This window comes from Astyanax mexicanus, chromosome 1, assembly GCF_023375975.1.
Source record: "Astyanax mexicanus isolate ESR-SI-001 chromosome 1, AstMex3_surface, whole genome shotgun sequence".
NCBI classification, from domain to species: domain Eukaryota; kingdom Metazoa; phylum Chordata; class Actinopteri; order Characiformes; family Acestrorhamphidae; genus Astyanax; species Astyanax mexicanus.
Genome location: NC_064408.1, coordinates 62604133 through 62620193, shown reverse-complemented (window position 1 = coordinate 62620193; position 16061 = coordinate 62604133). Strand labels below are relative to the sequence as shown.

General features: G+C 40.5%; 1 protein-coding gene across 2 annotated transcripts; it reads right to left on the bottom strand.

Moving 5' to 3' along the window:
- Positions 1–70: 70 nt before the first annotated feature.
- Positions 71–9900, bottom strand: myoc (myocilin). Of its 2 annotated transcripts, XM_007259469.3 has the most exons (4): positions 8986–9900; positions 4756–4821; positions 3734–3832; positions 71–1657 (listed from the first exon to the last, which is right to left on the bottom strand). In XM_007259469.3, the coding sequence occupies exons 1-4, from the start codon at positions 9482–9484 to the stop codon at positions 870–872; spliced, it is 1452 nt and encodes a 483-aa protein (XP_007259531.3). In that variant the 5' UTR covers positions 9485–9900; the 3' UTR covers positions 71–869. The 2 variants fall into 2 exon arrangements, with proteins under 2 accessions (XP_007259531.3, XP_007259532.3); XM_007259470.3 differs by lacking the exon at positions 4756–4821 and having other exon boundaries at positions 8986–9899.
- Positions 9901–16061: the final 6161 nt, after the last annotated feature.

Here is a 16061-nt window from a genome sequence, read left to right as displayed (position 1 = left end):
ATTTTCTTTTTAAACCTTTAACAAGGTTAGACATGCAGAAACAAGCAAGAGAAAAAAGAGCACACATCCATTGTTTGATATAAAAAAGAAATCTTTATTCTGTGTTTATGAATTTAAACTTGAATATAACTTAATGAATACTATTAACTCAGTACCATGCTGTGTTCGCAGATCAGAAATGTTTTCAAAGCTGTGAGTTATCTGGAAAAGTGTACTATAGTTTAATGTTAATAAACTGGCTGTTCTTGCCTTCGTGTCAGTGCTGTACACAGAATGCACAAGATGTGGCATACAAGCAAAGGTAGAAAAATAATCTCTTTGGAAGAAAAAAAAAAACACACACACAAAATCCCAGTTAAACCAAATGGCTTTTGGGAGTGGCACTGCATGATGAGCGCTTTTACCACAAACACAAACTGCATTATTGAACATTTAATAGCAAACAACGTAACAGGTTTTGGAAGACCAGAGCAGCTTTATATGACTGGTTATCTGTATATTTCAGCGGGTGCATTTTTGGCTTGGCAATAGAAGACACCAAATCTGGATTGGGGCGTCTGCTTTTCAAAGCCTGATTTGCATTACAAATAGAGTGAGGTGAGCCTGGGGTTTCCCTGAAGTTTATTCCACTTGGCTTTTTAACTTCATGATGTATTAGGAAAACAATTATTTGACCTTGCTGGCATTTATGTGTGTTTGATTTAAGAAAAACCTTTATTAAAGCTATAGAATGTTTACATCCATGATTGCGTAGAAGTGTAGTATTATGAACAATCCCAATGCCAGCAAGACATGTTTGTGCAGTCTCCAACCTGTTAACCCCTCTTATAATAATGATGGTTCTGCAACCACCTCTACTGTGTAGCGCTTTACTGTTGCTTGCCAAGCCGCACGTCGTACGACACAATGTGGTAGTTATCCCAGGCGAAGAGCTTTCTTTGGACCAGGTTGTAGTCGACCATGCTGTTGTAGCGGTAGCGGTTCTTGAACGGCACGGTCATGGCTTTGCTCTGGCTGGTGCTCGTGTCGAAGCTGTAGTTGACTGTGGTGTTGGGAGAGGTGTAGCTGGCCACGGTGTAAAGCCTCCCGCAGATCATGAAGGCGTTGGCCACTGTGGTCTTGCGGATGTTGGTCTCCCAGCTCCTCAAAACTTCGAGACTGTGTGGGTCCAACTGGGAGAGCACGATGGCGCCCTTGGCCTTGTTGGTGCTGTAGATGACCCACAGCCCCTCCTCGTCCACGGCGAAGTCGATGTCCGTGTAGCCGCCCCAGGAGTAGGGGAACTGGCCGTGGAAGCCGGCGTGGGGCAGATCTCTGCGGGCAGCCACGCTCTCCGAGGCCAGGTCGTAGCGTATGAGGGTGCGGCTGCGACGGCGCTGGTAGTAGAGAGAGCCGCGGTACATGGCGGCCCCTGTGCTCTCCATGGCCTCGGGCAGAAGCAGAACCTTGGTGGGGAAGCCACGAGACAGCTGCTGCATGTCTTCATAGCCGAAGAGCTGTCGCACCTCTGAGCCTACTGTGTCGACGCGCCACAGCATTCCTGGCCCGTATGGTGCCTCAGGCTCTGGGTCCTGCATCCACACACCGTACTTACCGGCAATGCTGTCTGCCTTACGATGAGACACCGGCTCTCCCACAGACAGCAGCTCACCACAGCCTGTGAGGGAAAAAAAAAGAAGAATATATCATCACTGTCCTATGAAAAAAACATATCTATTTTGTCAATTTTTTAGTTTACTACATAATTTGAACAGACAAACAGTCCCTTACACTGTGCCAAAATGTCTTTATAAAAGGACTAATAAAAACTCTTCAAAATGACCTGAAATAAACTCTTTTTCCATTGACTTCCATTGAAAGTTTACAAGGTTTTTTCTCTCTCCTGTAAAGTTGCTGTTTTGGAAATACTTGTTTTTCATTGGACAGCGACGATATGCACCTTAAGTCTGGAACATCACTGGCCTCTATCAGGGATGGGTAACTGGTTCTAGTCCTACTGTGGCTTTTATACAAGGAAAGAGATGGAGTGTGTTAAGAGGGACGCAAAAAAATCTAGATATAAATCCGATTTGATCACCCAGAGCATCCAGACCAAAGCACATATGTACAAATCTAGTTGTAATCACATTTCAATCCTTGTCCAAATGTGGTTGTTATCCGATTTGCAGAAACCTAATTTCATTTGGTTTCTGTCTGTTCATCTGAATTCAATATACTAGTGCATCTCAAAAAAAAAATTTATATCATTGAAAAGTTGCTGTATTTCAGTAATTCAGCTAATAATGTAAAACTCCTATATTAAATAGATGTATTAGACACAGAGTGATCTATTTAAGCGTGTATTTATTTTATTGTTGATGATTATGGCTTACAGACAATGAAAACTCAAAAATCAGTGTCTCAGAAAATTTGAATATTAATAAGACTAATTGGTACGTTTGGCAGTGTGGGCAGTGTGCAAAGTCCTTCTAGAAAATAAAATCCACATCTTCATAAAAGTTGTCAGCAGAGGAAAACATGAAGTGCTGTAATATTTTCTGTGAAACACTGCACTGACTTTGGACTTGATACCATCACTGATTACAGAAACTTCACACTACACCTCAAATAGCTTGGACTGTTTCACCACTCTTCCTCCCTCCAGACTCTGCTCCCTTGATTTCCAAATGAAATGCAAAATTTACTGATGATCAGTAATGGTTTGGAGAGACATGTCATCTGCTGGTGTTGATCCACTGTGTTCTATCAAGTCTAAAGTCGGTGCAGTGTTTTCCCAGAAAATCTTACAGCACTTCATTCTTCCCTCTGCTGACAACTTTTATAGAGATGCGGATTTCATTTTCCAGCAGGACTTTGCTCACTGCCTACACTGTCAAAAGTACCAATTCGTCTTATATAATATTGTAATTTTCTGAGGTACTCCTTTTTATGTTTTCATTGACTGTAAGCAATAATCATCATCAACAAATAAAAAAGAAAGAAACGTTTAAAATAGATCACTCTGTGTGTATGAGTTTCACATTTTGAACTGAACTACTGAAGTAATTTTAAAGATATTAGTGATATTTTTGAGATACACTAGTAGATCTAAATTGGATTTGAACTGGCAGTTTGAACTTAGCCTTAGAGCGTTAAAATCAGTAAACCGTGCTATATCACTTTTGCACAATGTTAGTATCCATACTGAGAAAATATTATCCTACAAAATCCAGTGTTTAAAAAGTAAAATACCACAAGGTTGAGACTTTAGAATCATGAAAGTACAGCACGTTCATGTTCAGAGATGTCAGGTCATCAGGGCATTCTTGCTAGTGCAAGTGATCGGGGGGTATACTAACCCTTTCCTAAAATACTTTGAAACAGAGATGAGGGGCAGCTATGGGTAAACGCTCATGTCTGAGATGTTTGGCAGGACTTGGGAGGAACTGAGGGGGGAAAATCCCAAAGTTAACTATTTGTTTTGCAACCTGGTCTTATCAAATGATCCTTGTTACATTTTTAGCACCTTTCTAAAGATACCCCAGTCCTTTTATAAGCTGCTCTGTTTCAGGCTCATGCACACTGATAAAAATAGCTGTATTTGTTCTTGTGCTGTCAGCAGACATGGAGACAGACTGATGGGTGCCATATTGGCTTTAGGAGGAAATGGGAAAAACGGATAAGGGTCAATGTTGGGAAATATAAAGTGATAACTGTATTAATATGTCTTTATTCTGATGCAGATTCCCTTTACCTGTATTATCCTCAGGGTTCTCTGGGCTTGGGGCAGGAACCTCAGCCACTTCAGCCTTTAGCTCCTGGTATGCTGGACCTCCATAGTGCCAAGAGGGGTCTAGGGAATGGAATACAATGGAAAAAAAAAGTTAAACAGAAGTTAAACATTCACAACACATAGGTGAAAGGAAAATAGGATATGAAAGGAAGTTTTCCAGATTTAATCCAATATGTAGAACATTTAAAGGGACTGGGCTCCAGTTTACCAGTTTGATGATTCTCAACAACCCAAAACTAGCTGAACAACAGACTGTGTATATTACTGTCATACTTTGAGACAAAATATTAGATGATCACACCACATTTACAGTCAAATTAGCACTAAATTAAATGGTCAGAACTAATTGTATCCTGTAATTATCCAATTCTCCATAATTGTCAATACAATGTTTTTATTTTCTTCTTTTCTTCTATGTCCACCCTAAAACTTGCATTTTCAATGTTACATAATTCCCTATACAACATGGCTTTAATCCACACATGTTTTTTTTGGTTTCTTTCACCACCATGTGAATCACACATGGCACAAATAGAATAGCATAGCCAGTAATATATATGCTAATAAACTCTCTTGTTTAAGACCCATTCCACCCTTAAGATACATCATCAGAATAGTTTTTTTCTTAGTCTTTAAACCAAGAAATTTTGTTCTAATATGGAACTGCTACAGTTGGTAAGTAAAGGGAGGCATGTTTACAGCAGATGTAGATAGTTTTTTTTTTTATCATTATTGTCACTTCTGATGTGCGTTGAGCTTGTGAAGTTGCTGTTTATAACAGAAATAATTCACTGTTTAATGTTTCAGAAATGTTTTCCATTTCTCATCTACAAATTCAGTTCAGTTCTACCCTGTTCATTCTCCAGTCTCTCCACTATATCAAATCAACAAATAATTAATTAAGAAAACACAAAACCCTTTTTTTAATGTAGAAAATTAAGGATGGACTGTATGACTGTCTGCTTGTGTGTTTTGGAAATCACCTCTAAGGCTGCTTGTGTCTCCTTGTGTCCTGCCTGGTCTGGACGCCAGATGAGAGAGAGAAGGGCCTAAATAGCAGAAAGGAAGTTACATTTCCGCAGGGAAAAATTTAAAATTGATACCAACTGATTTTTCTCATCAATCAGAGACAGCAGAGCCTTACAGACAGATAGTACGACCTCAATACACTGCTTCCCACACATAAGGTGACTGAAGCACAGAGTGAGGCTGTCTTGGGCTATACCACTTCTAAAGTACACATGGAAACAACTGCATATTAAATTTTAGCCATAATTTTACAAACCAGACACTTTTGTCTGTTTTACAACAGGAAGGTCAACCATGTTTTTTACACAAGCCCATTAGAAACAATTGGTAAGCAAAGACTCTCCATCAGACTGCAATTACTCTGACTGAAGAGAAGATATAGCATAAGCCTTTAAATAACCTTTAGAAAAACAACTACACATGCAGCAATAGTAAATTAAAATCAATTAGCTTGCTAAGTCACCCTAATCAGCCCAACCATTTTCAAAGCTCTACACAAATGGATATTGTGTCTGAAGGAGGTTTGTTTGTCTTCCTGAGCCAAATGTTGCTTGATGGAAACAGAGGCAGTACAAGCAACCTTCAAAAACTCAGGGCAAGTAGAGTTAAGGCTTATTTTACACAAACAGAACTGTTTACACCTGATTGATTCTGTGCTCATGCTGACTGGCATAATGACGCTGTGCAGCCTTTGTTCTGCTGCCTAAAATCTTTGGCCCCTTGGCCGCTTTCATGAGTGTAAACAAGTCAAACCCTCGGCTTTAATGAGCACAAATTCGTCAGTCCTTTATCCCGTGTGATTAAATTGTTGTGGCACTGATCAACATCTGAATGCCTGCTGCGCATTTAGAGCACTGTCTAGACGATAAACGGTAGAATTTTGTATTTGCAGAGTTTGGCTATGCAATGAAGGGTGAATCAAGGGTGATTGGGGCATAAGGTCAGATGGGACAGTTTACTACTAGCTATACAAGGTTTAGTTTAGTAGGTCTAGTAAGGTATAAAATAGTGTAGTATTACAGAATTCTTTTTTTTTTTTTTTTTAAATATATATTTTCATTTTCTCCCCAATTTACATGCCAATTGCCCAACCCACTCATTAGGACTCCCCCTCTCACTAGTTGATGCCTTAACAGTAGAAGGGTGAAGATTAGCGCATGCCTCTTCTAATACATGTAAAGTCAGCCACCGCCTCTTTCAAACTTGCCACCATTGCGCTTGGAGGAGAGTGCAGTGACTTGGTGCTGATACATCAGCTCACAGACGCACTTTGGAGTGATGTGGGAAAGGAGCGCCATCTACCCACCCAGAGAGACAGCAAGACCAATTGTGCTCTCTCGGGGCTCTGGTAGCTGATGGCAAGCAACAGGATTTGAACTGGCGATCCACTGAATAAAGTGGGAGCACCCTGTAGCGCTGGATCACTCAGAGCTACAGAAATTTAATTAAACTTACAATTGTTCTCCTTAATGTGATTTTTAAGTAACATAAAATATTGAATGGCCTCAACTAACATTATTTATTTTCTTGTTAAGAGTTGGGTTACTAAATAATCTGTTGGCAAAATTGACAAATTGTAGTTGAGCTCTAGTTGAGGCCAAGCCAACTACTCTGCACATGCTCAGTTGAATGGGTTCTACAGAACATTTCTGCAGGGTCTTCCAACTCTCCCATCAGTGTGTAGTCATTCTCCACAGGCTGCCTTCTCTTGATCATTATATATGGGTTATATAATAGTAAAATGCTTGGCCTCAGTGTTAAAGGCTATAAGAGCAGGTTGCTGTGTTTTGGGTTACTGGGTTTAATTTTATGTGCTGGTTGGGTTTAGCTGGTCAAATTTGCATTACTCAAGCTTGATGACTGATAATAAGACAGATAATGGTCATAATTTCCTATTTTCCAGTTTCTAACTGAGAAAAAAATATGCTGTTGGGCTCACTACATTAATTTGATTCATGTTTTTATACAGAAAATGGAATTATCTAAAATAAAGATGTGTAGTTGGCACAACTGGTGGTGGTTTTCTTCAAAACTTAACATTTTGGGTTGGCCTCAAAGTTTAAAAAATCGAGTGCAGTAAGTTGCTTTGGAATTTTTAGTTTTCTCAACTGGGTAGTTTTCTGTCTCCATAGGCACTCAAGACCATGTATTTTTTCACTGCTGGATGTCCGGCATTCCTCAAGTGGAAACCCAAATACAGGAAAAAACGAGGAAAGGGGGTCCTGTTTGTGTTGTTTTTACTCAAAGTATCTTTTTGCCTCCCGTGATGAGGATCTCCACAGTTCGCTGCATCTCTCCTCCCCCTGGTTTCACTCCATTCGCAGTTTAGATCCGGTTCAACCCTGCACCATGATACTTTCTCCACATGGCAGCATATGTGTTTGTGTATGTGTGGATGGACCACAGCACTCTGAGAACAGGTGTATACACAATGGAGTGGAACATATGCTGAAAGTGTACAGAAGAGGCACAGAAAAACGAAAGAGAGAGGAACATCTAGACTCTTAAATGGGAGTAAAGCAGGATTTAGTGCAGAAGGCTGTTGGCTGGGTTCCCCCTCTGTCCCAGGTTGATGGCCATAAATTTTACCACCCTGGGTGCAGGCCAGGACGTGCCTAGATAGGGGGAGAGGGTGGGTGTCTTGTGTAAACTTTTTGCAGACCCTTTCCAGAGAGAATAAGTTAACATACCCAAGCCAGAGAAAGGCAAGCATTCAGTATGCAAACTTTTCAGCAGCAGCTGGTCTTCACAGGATGACCTATAGCACTATAGTACCATAGTACTGTCTTAGAGACAGAGCCGTGTGCTTTCGTGGTGTGTTACAGGTTTAAGATTCACAGCTGAGTGGTCCTAAACCTCTCACACAGGCATCCCCTACCCCACACACAGAATGACCATCCACCAGGGTCAGTCATAAACACTAAACCGAGTATTCCCTCTCTCCCTCTCTGCAGTCATAAATTATTACAGGCAGATATATAGTTAACGGACTGAGTTTCCTCTTCCGAACTCTATCCCATCCTTGCTGTTCCTTTACTCTATGACCAAGAGGACCTCTATGTCTGACTGAAGCATGAGTACAATCTGTAGTATGACTGTGTGGCCACCAGTAGTCTCAGGAATTTGTTACTCATGAATACCAGAATTGAGCAAACTGGAATGCTATGTCTCAAGCCTGGTATGTGTATACATTTGTGTATGGAACTGTTTAGTTTTGTTTTATATAGATTTTGTTGTACTGTTTTCCTACCCATACTGGGAAAATCTTTAAAACTAGCTACATTTTTGCTAACTTAAATTAAAACATGTTGCACAATGAACTCAATCAAAAAGTACATCAAACTGTTGTATGTTGGAATTTTTTTTTACATAGTTCTGACCTTTAACATCAATCTCAAATCTATGGTTACATCAGACACATTTGTGCAAGTGAAATCACCTGCAAGTATAGTTCTTAATCAGATTTAATCAACCTTTCTACCTCGAGCAAATTAACCTTATTAAACATATTTTACTAACTTGCAAAGCAAAACATATTTCGACGCTGTCCAATGAAAAACACTTATCTCCAAAACAGCAACTTTACAGGAGAGAAAAAAACTTGTAAACTTTCAATAGAGGTCAATGTAAAAAGAGTTTATTTCAGGTCATTTTGAAAAGTTTCTATTGGTCCGTTCATCTGTAAAAAAATTTAAACTAAAAATCAACAAAAATGTAGATAAGTGTTTTTCATAGGACAGCAACGATTTGCTTTTTACCAACTATTAGCTATTCAGTCATTAACAATGCTGAACTCCTCATACTGGTGTACTGGAAGATTATGGGACTAATCTGAGAAACCTGTGACTTTCTACCAAAGTTCTAAATCATCCCTGCTCCTACCCAAATTCGTCTTGTTCCCTTCTCTAATTAGGACCCCCTTGAAAATGAGATGTCACATCTCAAGGGGCTACCCCTTCAATAAATTCAATTCTCAATTACACCAAAGAAAGACAATTTAGTGAGCTAATTCCAAGTATATTAGCTGTATTCTCAACCCTAGTAATGGGAACCCGTATCTTTTTACACATTTTTTGCCCCAGCACATCTGATTCAACTCATTAACTATTGATCAAACTCTTTGGATGAGAGATGGATCTCGTGTGTTAGGGCAAAACAAAAACAGAGATGGAACTGGTACTCACCAGCTCCAGGCCGGAGACCACTGTCATGCTGTGGCACACTGGGAGGAGGCGCCTGTGGGCAGGGTCTGCTCCTCAACCTCTCTGCCTCCTTCTGAAGCTCTGCCACTCTCTTTTGTAGGTCCTCCACTTGCTGGGCCAGCCGGTCCTTCTCCCGCTGCAACTGGGTCTTCTCCCGCTGTAGCTGAGCCTTGTCCCTCATGGCCTGACTGTGGGCTTCCTGAAGTCCTGCACCAGCCACAGTTCCTGGTGCCTCTCCTCCTGCCAGGCGGGCTACCAGCACCTCTAGCAGTCCCAGACGTGCTTTCAGGGCTTCCATCTCTGTTCCAGTGCTTGCTGAGGGACAGCTGGCTTCTTTTGGGCTGTCCACGGTAAAGCTGTACTGGCAGCGGCCGCTGCGGTCATTCCCTTTCCAGAGGCTGGCAGTGCCCTGAGCCTGGGCACTTACAAGCAGGCTGGAGATCCAAACTACAGCCAGGGACCACATTTTCAAGTAGATCATAGAAGTCTGGGGCACAGAGAAGCTGTTTTTCTCTTTTCCTTTCCTCACGGATGCTCCCTTTTCTGATTTCTCACCTCACTTCTTTACTGTGTCTTCCTTCTGATCTTCTGCCCTCTGCAGCACCGTCACTAATCTGTTCCTTCCTCTTTCCCTCCTGAGTGAAATGAGAGACAGACTGATGAAGCACTGCCTTGGTGCCAGTGAAGCGTAGCCTCTACTTAATCTCTTTTATCTCTCTCACTGCTTCCCCCTGTCCTTGCTTTTCCCAGTTGAGTGTGCACAGGTCGGTGTCAGGTCTGCGCAGAGTCTGGGTTTTGGGGTGATTGATAGTTCTTTGGGATCCCAGTGTTGTCAGGTCTGGAGGCTGTTTCTCTGAGCCTGGGGACCCCAGGCAGGAGTTATTTATACAGTCTGAAAAGGGGAAGAGAATATGGGAAGGTGGGGAGAGGGAGAGAAAGAGAGAGAGTGAAAGAAAGAAAGAAAGAAAGAAAGAGTGGGAGGGAGGGAGGCAGGGAGGGGACTGCCTCAACCGAGCGAGAATATTCCATCATTATTTCCCCCTCTTTTTGGGGAGTTTCTTTGAGCACGTGTTTGGACATGCTGTTTTGGTTTTGATTGTTTGTTGAACATGACAGAGAGATGATCAATTACTAGACTCAGTCGACTTTCTGCAGTAGTAGGGAAAAAGGGGTTCAAATGAAAGGCAAGATGTCCTGCTGTGCTCTACTGAGAACATTGAATTGAAACTGTGGTTTGAAAGGGTCGGATTTACTATACATTTCTAAAATCTTAACATCTTAGTTGGCAACAGAAACATAATAATTGCAAAAAAAATCATTGTATCACTTGCCCCTCTGGATGCTGTAAAATGTGAAAGCTTCGATGGCTGGATATTTGAAAAGAGAGTGACTGTGCCCTGTTGGCCACACCCCCACAATTAAGGCATCATTAGACAGCAAAGAATGCCTTACTGACAGTACAGTAGATTCAATGGATTATATTATTGGTGCTTCTTGTCACACCTTAACCTGTGTCTGTCTTCTGTTTCTGTCCTCCGTTCTCATGTTTTGTTTACTCCCCCATGTGCTACTAGAGCATATGGCTTTGTTTTGGGATTGTCCGGTCTCCTCCCTAACCCCGCCCTAGCCATTAGTGTTGTCACCTTGTGTCTTGTTTGCAACCCCGCCCCCTTGTTTACAAGGCCCAGGTGTTCTTCACCCTCTCTGTCTATATATAGTGTGCCAGTGTGTTCATTTTGTACTGACAGTGTCATTCTAGTTACTCAGTTTCTTGTTTGTTTAGTTAAGCTTAGTTTTGTTCTTGTCTTTATCTATCTTTCCAGTTTTGTTTTCAGTTTTTGCTTTAATTTATCTTGTTTGTTTAATAAAAATGTATATATCTGCACTTACATCCACTCTCCTCAGTCTGTGACACTTCTAGTACTCAGATTTATACATAGTACAGCAGACTTAATTGCCAGGTCCCTGAAGGATATTGCAGTAGATCTTATTGTTTTTCCATCATATAGTAAACATATAAATAGTTTAGATCAAGCTCAGATCTAATCAAATATAAAAAAGAGACAGGAATATCGGAATATTACAGGCACGTGTTTGAGGGCTGCTACTAAACTCTTCATAATGTTAAATTTTGAACATTTAGTTAATAGAGCAAATCAAATTTAAAGAGTATCTTTTCTACGATCTGCTGACATCTCTGTTATGTTCTCAGGCATATACGTACGTGTATGTTAGTGTGTGTGTTTTAAGGGGTGTGTGTGGGGGGGAGGAACTGAGGGGGGGTCTTCTGAAGGAAGTGTGCACATAGAACTCTAAGCTGAGTTCTAATTCTGGTGTTGTGGTCTGGGTGGCCCTATCGGTTTGCTCCAGCACGGGGGGGGTGATCACCGTATGACATGTCAGTCCCGGGCTGCCCGGAGGGTGCAAGGGTGGATAGAGTTACCCTCTGCATCAGCCCATGAAGGGCAGAATGTGGCACTGGCATCCAGGTTGGGGTCTAATTGTTAAATTGTCAGCCAATCTGTCTTGTGTGTGTGTGTCTGATCTAGGACAGTTATTTTTATATTTGCGCATGGTGTTGATGTGTAAAGGTGTGTCACCTTCTACATTACTACTTAATCTGTACTGTGACTTTGAACCCTGTGTGTGTGTATGTGTGTGTATGTGTATGGATGTTAGTATGTGGATCAACAGATGCTACTCCGTTTAGCAGCAAGTTAGTTTCTTACTTTTTATAACATAGATAGCACGTGAGCTCAAACCTGCTGTTTATCCAGATACTTATCAGATAAGAGTCTCTTATTAACACAATATTTATTGTAATTCTAAAATACATGTATACACTTCCTATAGTCTATAGATTTTTTCTTTTTCAGGGAGCCACTGAGTTGCTTGTGCATTTACTTGTCATCTCAAGACTTGACTACTGCAACTCTCTTCAGGCTTGTCTTCCACTGTGAGCCACCAAAACCCTGCAACTAGTTCAGAATGCAGCAACTGCACAACTCGTCTTCAATCTTCCATAGTTCAGTCATGTGACTCCTTCTTTGCGTTCCCTCCACTGGCTTCCTTTTGCAGCACGCATCAAATTCAAAACCCTGACTCTGGCCTACAAAGCCAAAAATGGACCAGCTCCTTCCTACTTGCTAGCACTGATGGTCAAAGCCAGATCTGAACCAAGAGCTCTTAGAGCTTCCAGTACTGCTCGGCTCGATCCACCATCCCTCAAAACCAACAGAAAACAAACATCCCGACTTTTCTCTGTGCTACAGGACCAAAGTGGTGGAACGATATTCCCCTGTGTGTCAGAAGGGTTGGGGCAGAACAGCAGGAACAGGAGACAGGAAGACGAAAAACAAAGGGGTTAATAGGGTTCTGGTAGGGGTTATAGGGGTTAACTTGGGCCTCTTTGCTGTTTACTCTACTTCTACCTCTTATTTTTCTTCTTTTATTCTTATACTAGCTCTCTACTAGTTAATGTGCATGTTTTTTTTGGTAGTATTCAGATATAATATTTGCCTCATTTAAAATATACACTATGTGGCATAGCCTTAATAAATGTAGAATTTATTATATTCATAATTTATTTGTAACACGTTTTTCATTCGGTAACATTTTACCGAATGATTACTTTTTTTATACTGTTCTAAACAGAGATTAATACCTAATAATAATAATAATACCATTAATAGCGACTGTTCCGTTTAATTATGTATTGCTATTATTTTAATGATAGATAATACAGTAAAATAGAACTCTTTTATTAACATTTTGCTTTATTGTTGCATTCAAGTAAAGACCTTGTTTCTCAGCTGTTGCCATTTTTTATCTTTTAGTATGTGTCACGAATGCCAAACACGGATGAGACACACGCGGATTAGTATTAGAGAATGTATTAAAGATAGTCACAGAACTACAGGGAAAATCAAGCACAGGTGTAGCTAACACCATTAAAGCAGCATGAACAAACAAAATTCAGTGTTTAAAGCCGAAGATCATACACAGAACAACACTAACCATGGGCAAGGCAGAGAGTCCAAAAGCAGGCAAGGATCTAAACCAGAAAACAATACTTAACAGAAGTTTAGCTAAGCTATAGCAGTAGTCAGTAAACAAACTGGCAGAGGACATACACGAAAGGCAGAAGAGAAAATGAGAATGCGAGGTAGAACGTACAAGTACACATAAAAGAGCTACGAAAATAGATTCAATTCAATACAGTTAGACTAATTAATATGAAGGAGAGTTCATGGGATGCAGTGGCACATGACTAGGAGAGTCCAGAGGAGAGAGCACAGGGGAATTCTGGGAAATATAGTTTGTGTCAGGGGAAAACAGAGTCCGTGGCAGGCAGACAGGAAGTGGCTGGGCTGACAGTATGATTTGAATCTGACAGTTACTTTCATGATGAACTGGTAAATTATCCCAAATGACAAGTGAAATCTTGATTCTTAATACACTGAATTCCATTGTAATATATTTTACTGTTTTATGTGACTGCTTTAACTACACTGACCCTCCACTACTCAACCCAAACACCTTTAACTCTCACCTCTGACCTTATCATAAATATGTTCCCCTTTACTAGCACTCCACTCAGATCTCCAGAGACATTTCCCAATGAGAAGTACAGTGGGAGAAGGTCAGAGAGGAATGGCTTTACTAGTTACTTTAGCAATAATGAGTGCAACGTTAAAATATTAACATGCACGATATACTGTCTAGTGTATATCCACAGTTATTTAACACAACCTTGGCACAGATTCTGATCCTTAGGCAACTACATTGCATACTCACAACATCCACTGGTCATACAGAAGCAATGAGTAATTCTGTAATAGCAGTCTGCTGTTTCTCTGTCTAATTTAATATCATCCCTGTTCTTTAATGATCAGGTCCCTACAGGTTGGTCATTCTCAGCACAGCAGTGTTTTGGGCTGGAATCAGACACAGCAGTGCTTCTGGAGTTTTTTAAAACATCTGTGTCACTGCTGGACTGAGAACAGTCCCCTAAGCAAAAATATTCAGCCAGGAGCATCCTGTGAGCACTGACAAAGGACTTGATGATGACCAACACAAACTCTCTTTACCATTAGCACTCATCAAATAAAAACAAATGAACTTCCAGTATTGTGTATATTTGTGGTACAGTCTTCACAGGTTACACCTGCATTCACAGTTGTGACTGTCTGAGACTCAGGAAGATGTTTTTCACTTGGCTCACATTGTCTCGGTTCACAGCCTTCTCTGGAGGGCACAAAAACACTCCCACCTGCCTGCGGAGCCACAGGAAGCTCTAACTGTGACTTATGCAACTGATGAGGGGTCTTTATTAGCTCTGTGACTTAACACTGGTATGCAAATGTACCCACTGATGTTTCCAAAGCAGCTATCGAGACATTCCACCCTCTTACCAGACCAGAACATCCCAGTTCATTAGTCTGTGTTCCCCACAGAGCCTAAAGAGGTAAATACTGTAAACCCAGATAGACAAGAGGTAGACAACAATTGGGGCCTTATTTATACAATTATATCAATGGACTTTACACACAAGTAAAGTAACTATTATTTGATGCACTGCAAAGAACTAAATCATAGCAAGTGAAATGATCTATTTTTTTTCTCTTTAATAATAGTTTTTGGCTTACTAAGTATTGCAAGTGTAAGATTATTTTACTTATTTTAGGAATAAGCTTATTCAGACGTACTTAGAATTTTTACCTTATTTTAAGTAATTTGATCTCAAAATAAGTACAAAATATGTACCAGTCAAGATAATTTGATTCTTGTGTACAAATTTATGCAATAAAATAATGGATTTTTGCTTGATTTCAGTCTTACTTCACTCATTTTGAGACTTTGTGATTGCTTATTCTAAGAAATCTTACAAAAAAAGATGTGCTCGTATAAATATATTGACTAGTTTTTGCCAATGGATTATTTGCCAAAAGATAGTTGCACCCAGAAGGAAGTGTTGGGTTGCAAGAAAGATAAAGATTAATAGAAACAGTAAATAATTAAAGATTATGACTGACACAGGTAATATTTATTAGGCTACACATACAGAAGGAGTGTCACTCAGTATGATGCGGTTGGGAAGCCAAGTTTGCTAAAGGAACATTCCAGATGTCTCAGCATGGAGTTGTGGCAATGTCTAATAGTGTCTTGTGATAATCCATAGCAGGAAGCTTTAATATTTTTACACAGTTCTTGCAGATTTTGATATAGGGATGGAGTGTTGACCACCTAGACGTATAACTTGTGTCAAACTGCTGATCTGCTTCGTGATCTGATTTGTCACTATGGATTATTCTCAAAAAGTCACTTTATGACACCATTGCAGTCTTTGCCAACATTGACATGGTAGCATGGCATGTAGTCCTGCGTCCAACAGCCGTCTGCCAATGGTTCTGGCACTGACATGATGAGTTATAGGGACATCTTTGCTTGCTTAATGTCTGTAATTGTGGCTGTTGGGTTTGTTATTGTAGGAGGATGCGTTTTATTTAAGCTGATATAAACCAACCAATTTGCACTGACTGGCTGTATTGTTCTCGAAAAGAAACCTTCCTTTTAGATGTTTGATCTTCATTTCTTTAACATAATGCTGGATAGTCTTTAAAGTGTGTCTTTAAAGCTACAGGAAACCAGAACAGCCTCACTGCCCACTAGCCGTGTTAAAGGATTGCATATAGGGGGACATTCATTATCTGCTCATGGCATGATACATGGCACAACTGGGATTCAAAGTCCCAGCTATAGGGCTGATCTCTGCACTACCAATCTGCTCCTTTTAAGCAGGTCCAGATGAAGTCTGCAGAAGCCCATTATATGTCAGAGTGATGGAGTACACTAAAGCTTGACGAGCAGCAGAGAAGTGGAAAATAAAAGAGAATATCATGGGTGACAGTGTTTAAGTGAAACTGAATACTACAACATTTGGAAAAATCTCCCACTATAAATGGATTGCTTAAAACTCCAATATCTGATGTGCCTTTGTGTTACAGGCTTTGGTTCTGAGGGCTGCTGTGAACCTAGGAACGCAGCACACAAAACCA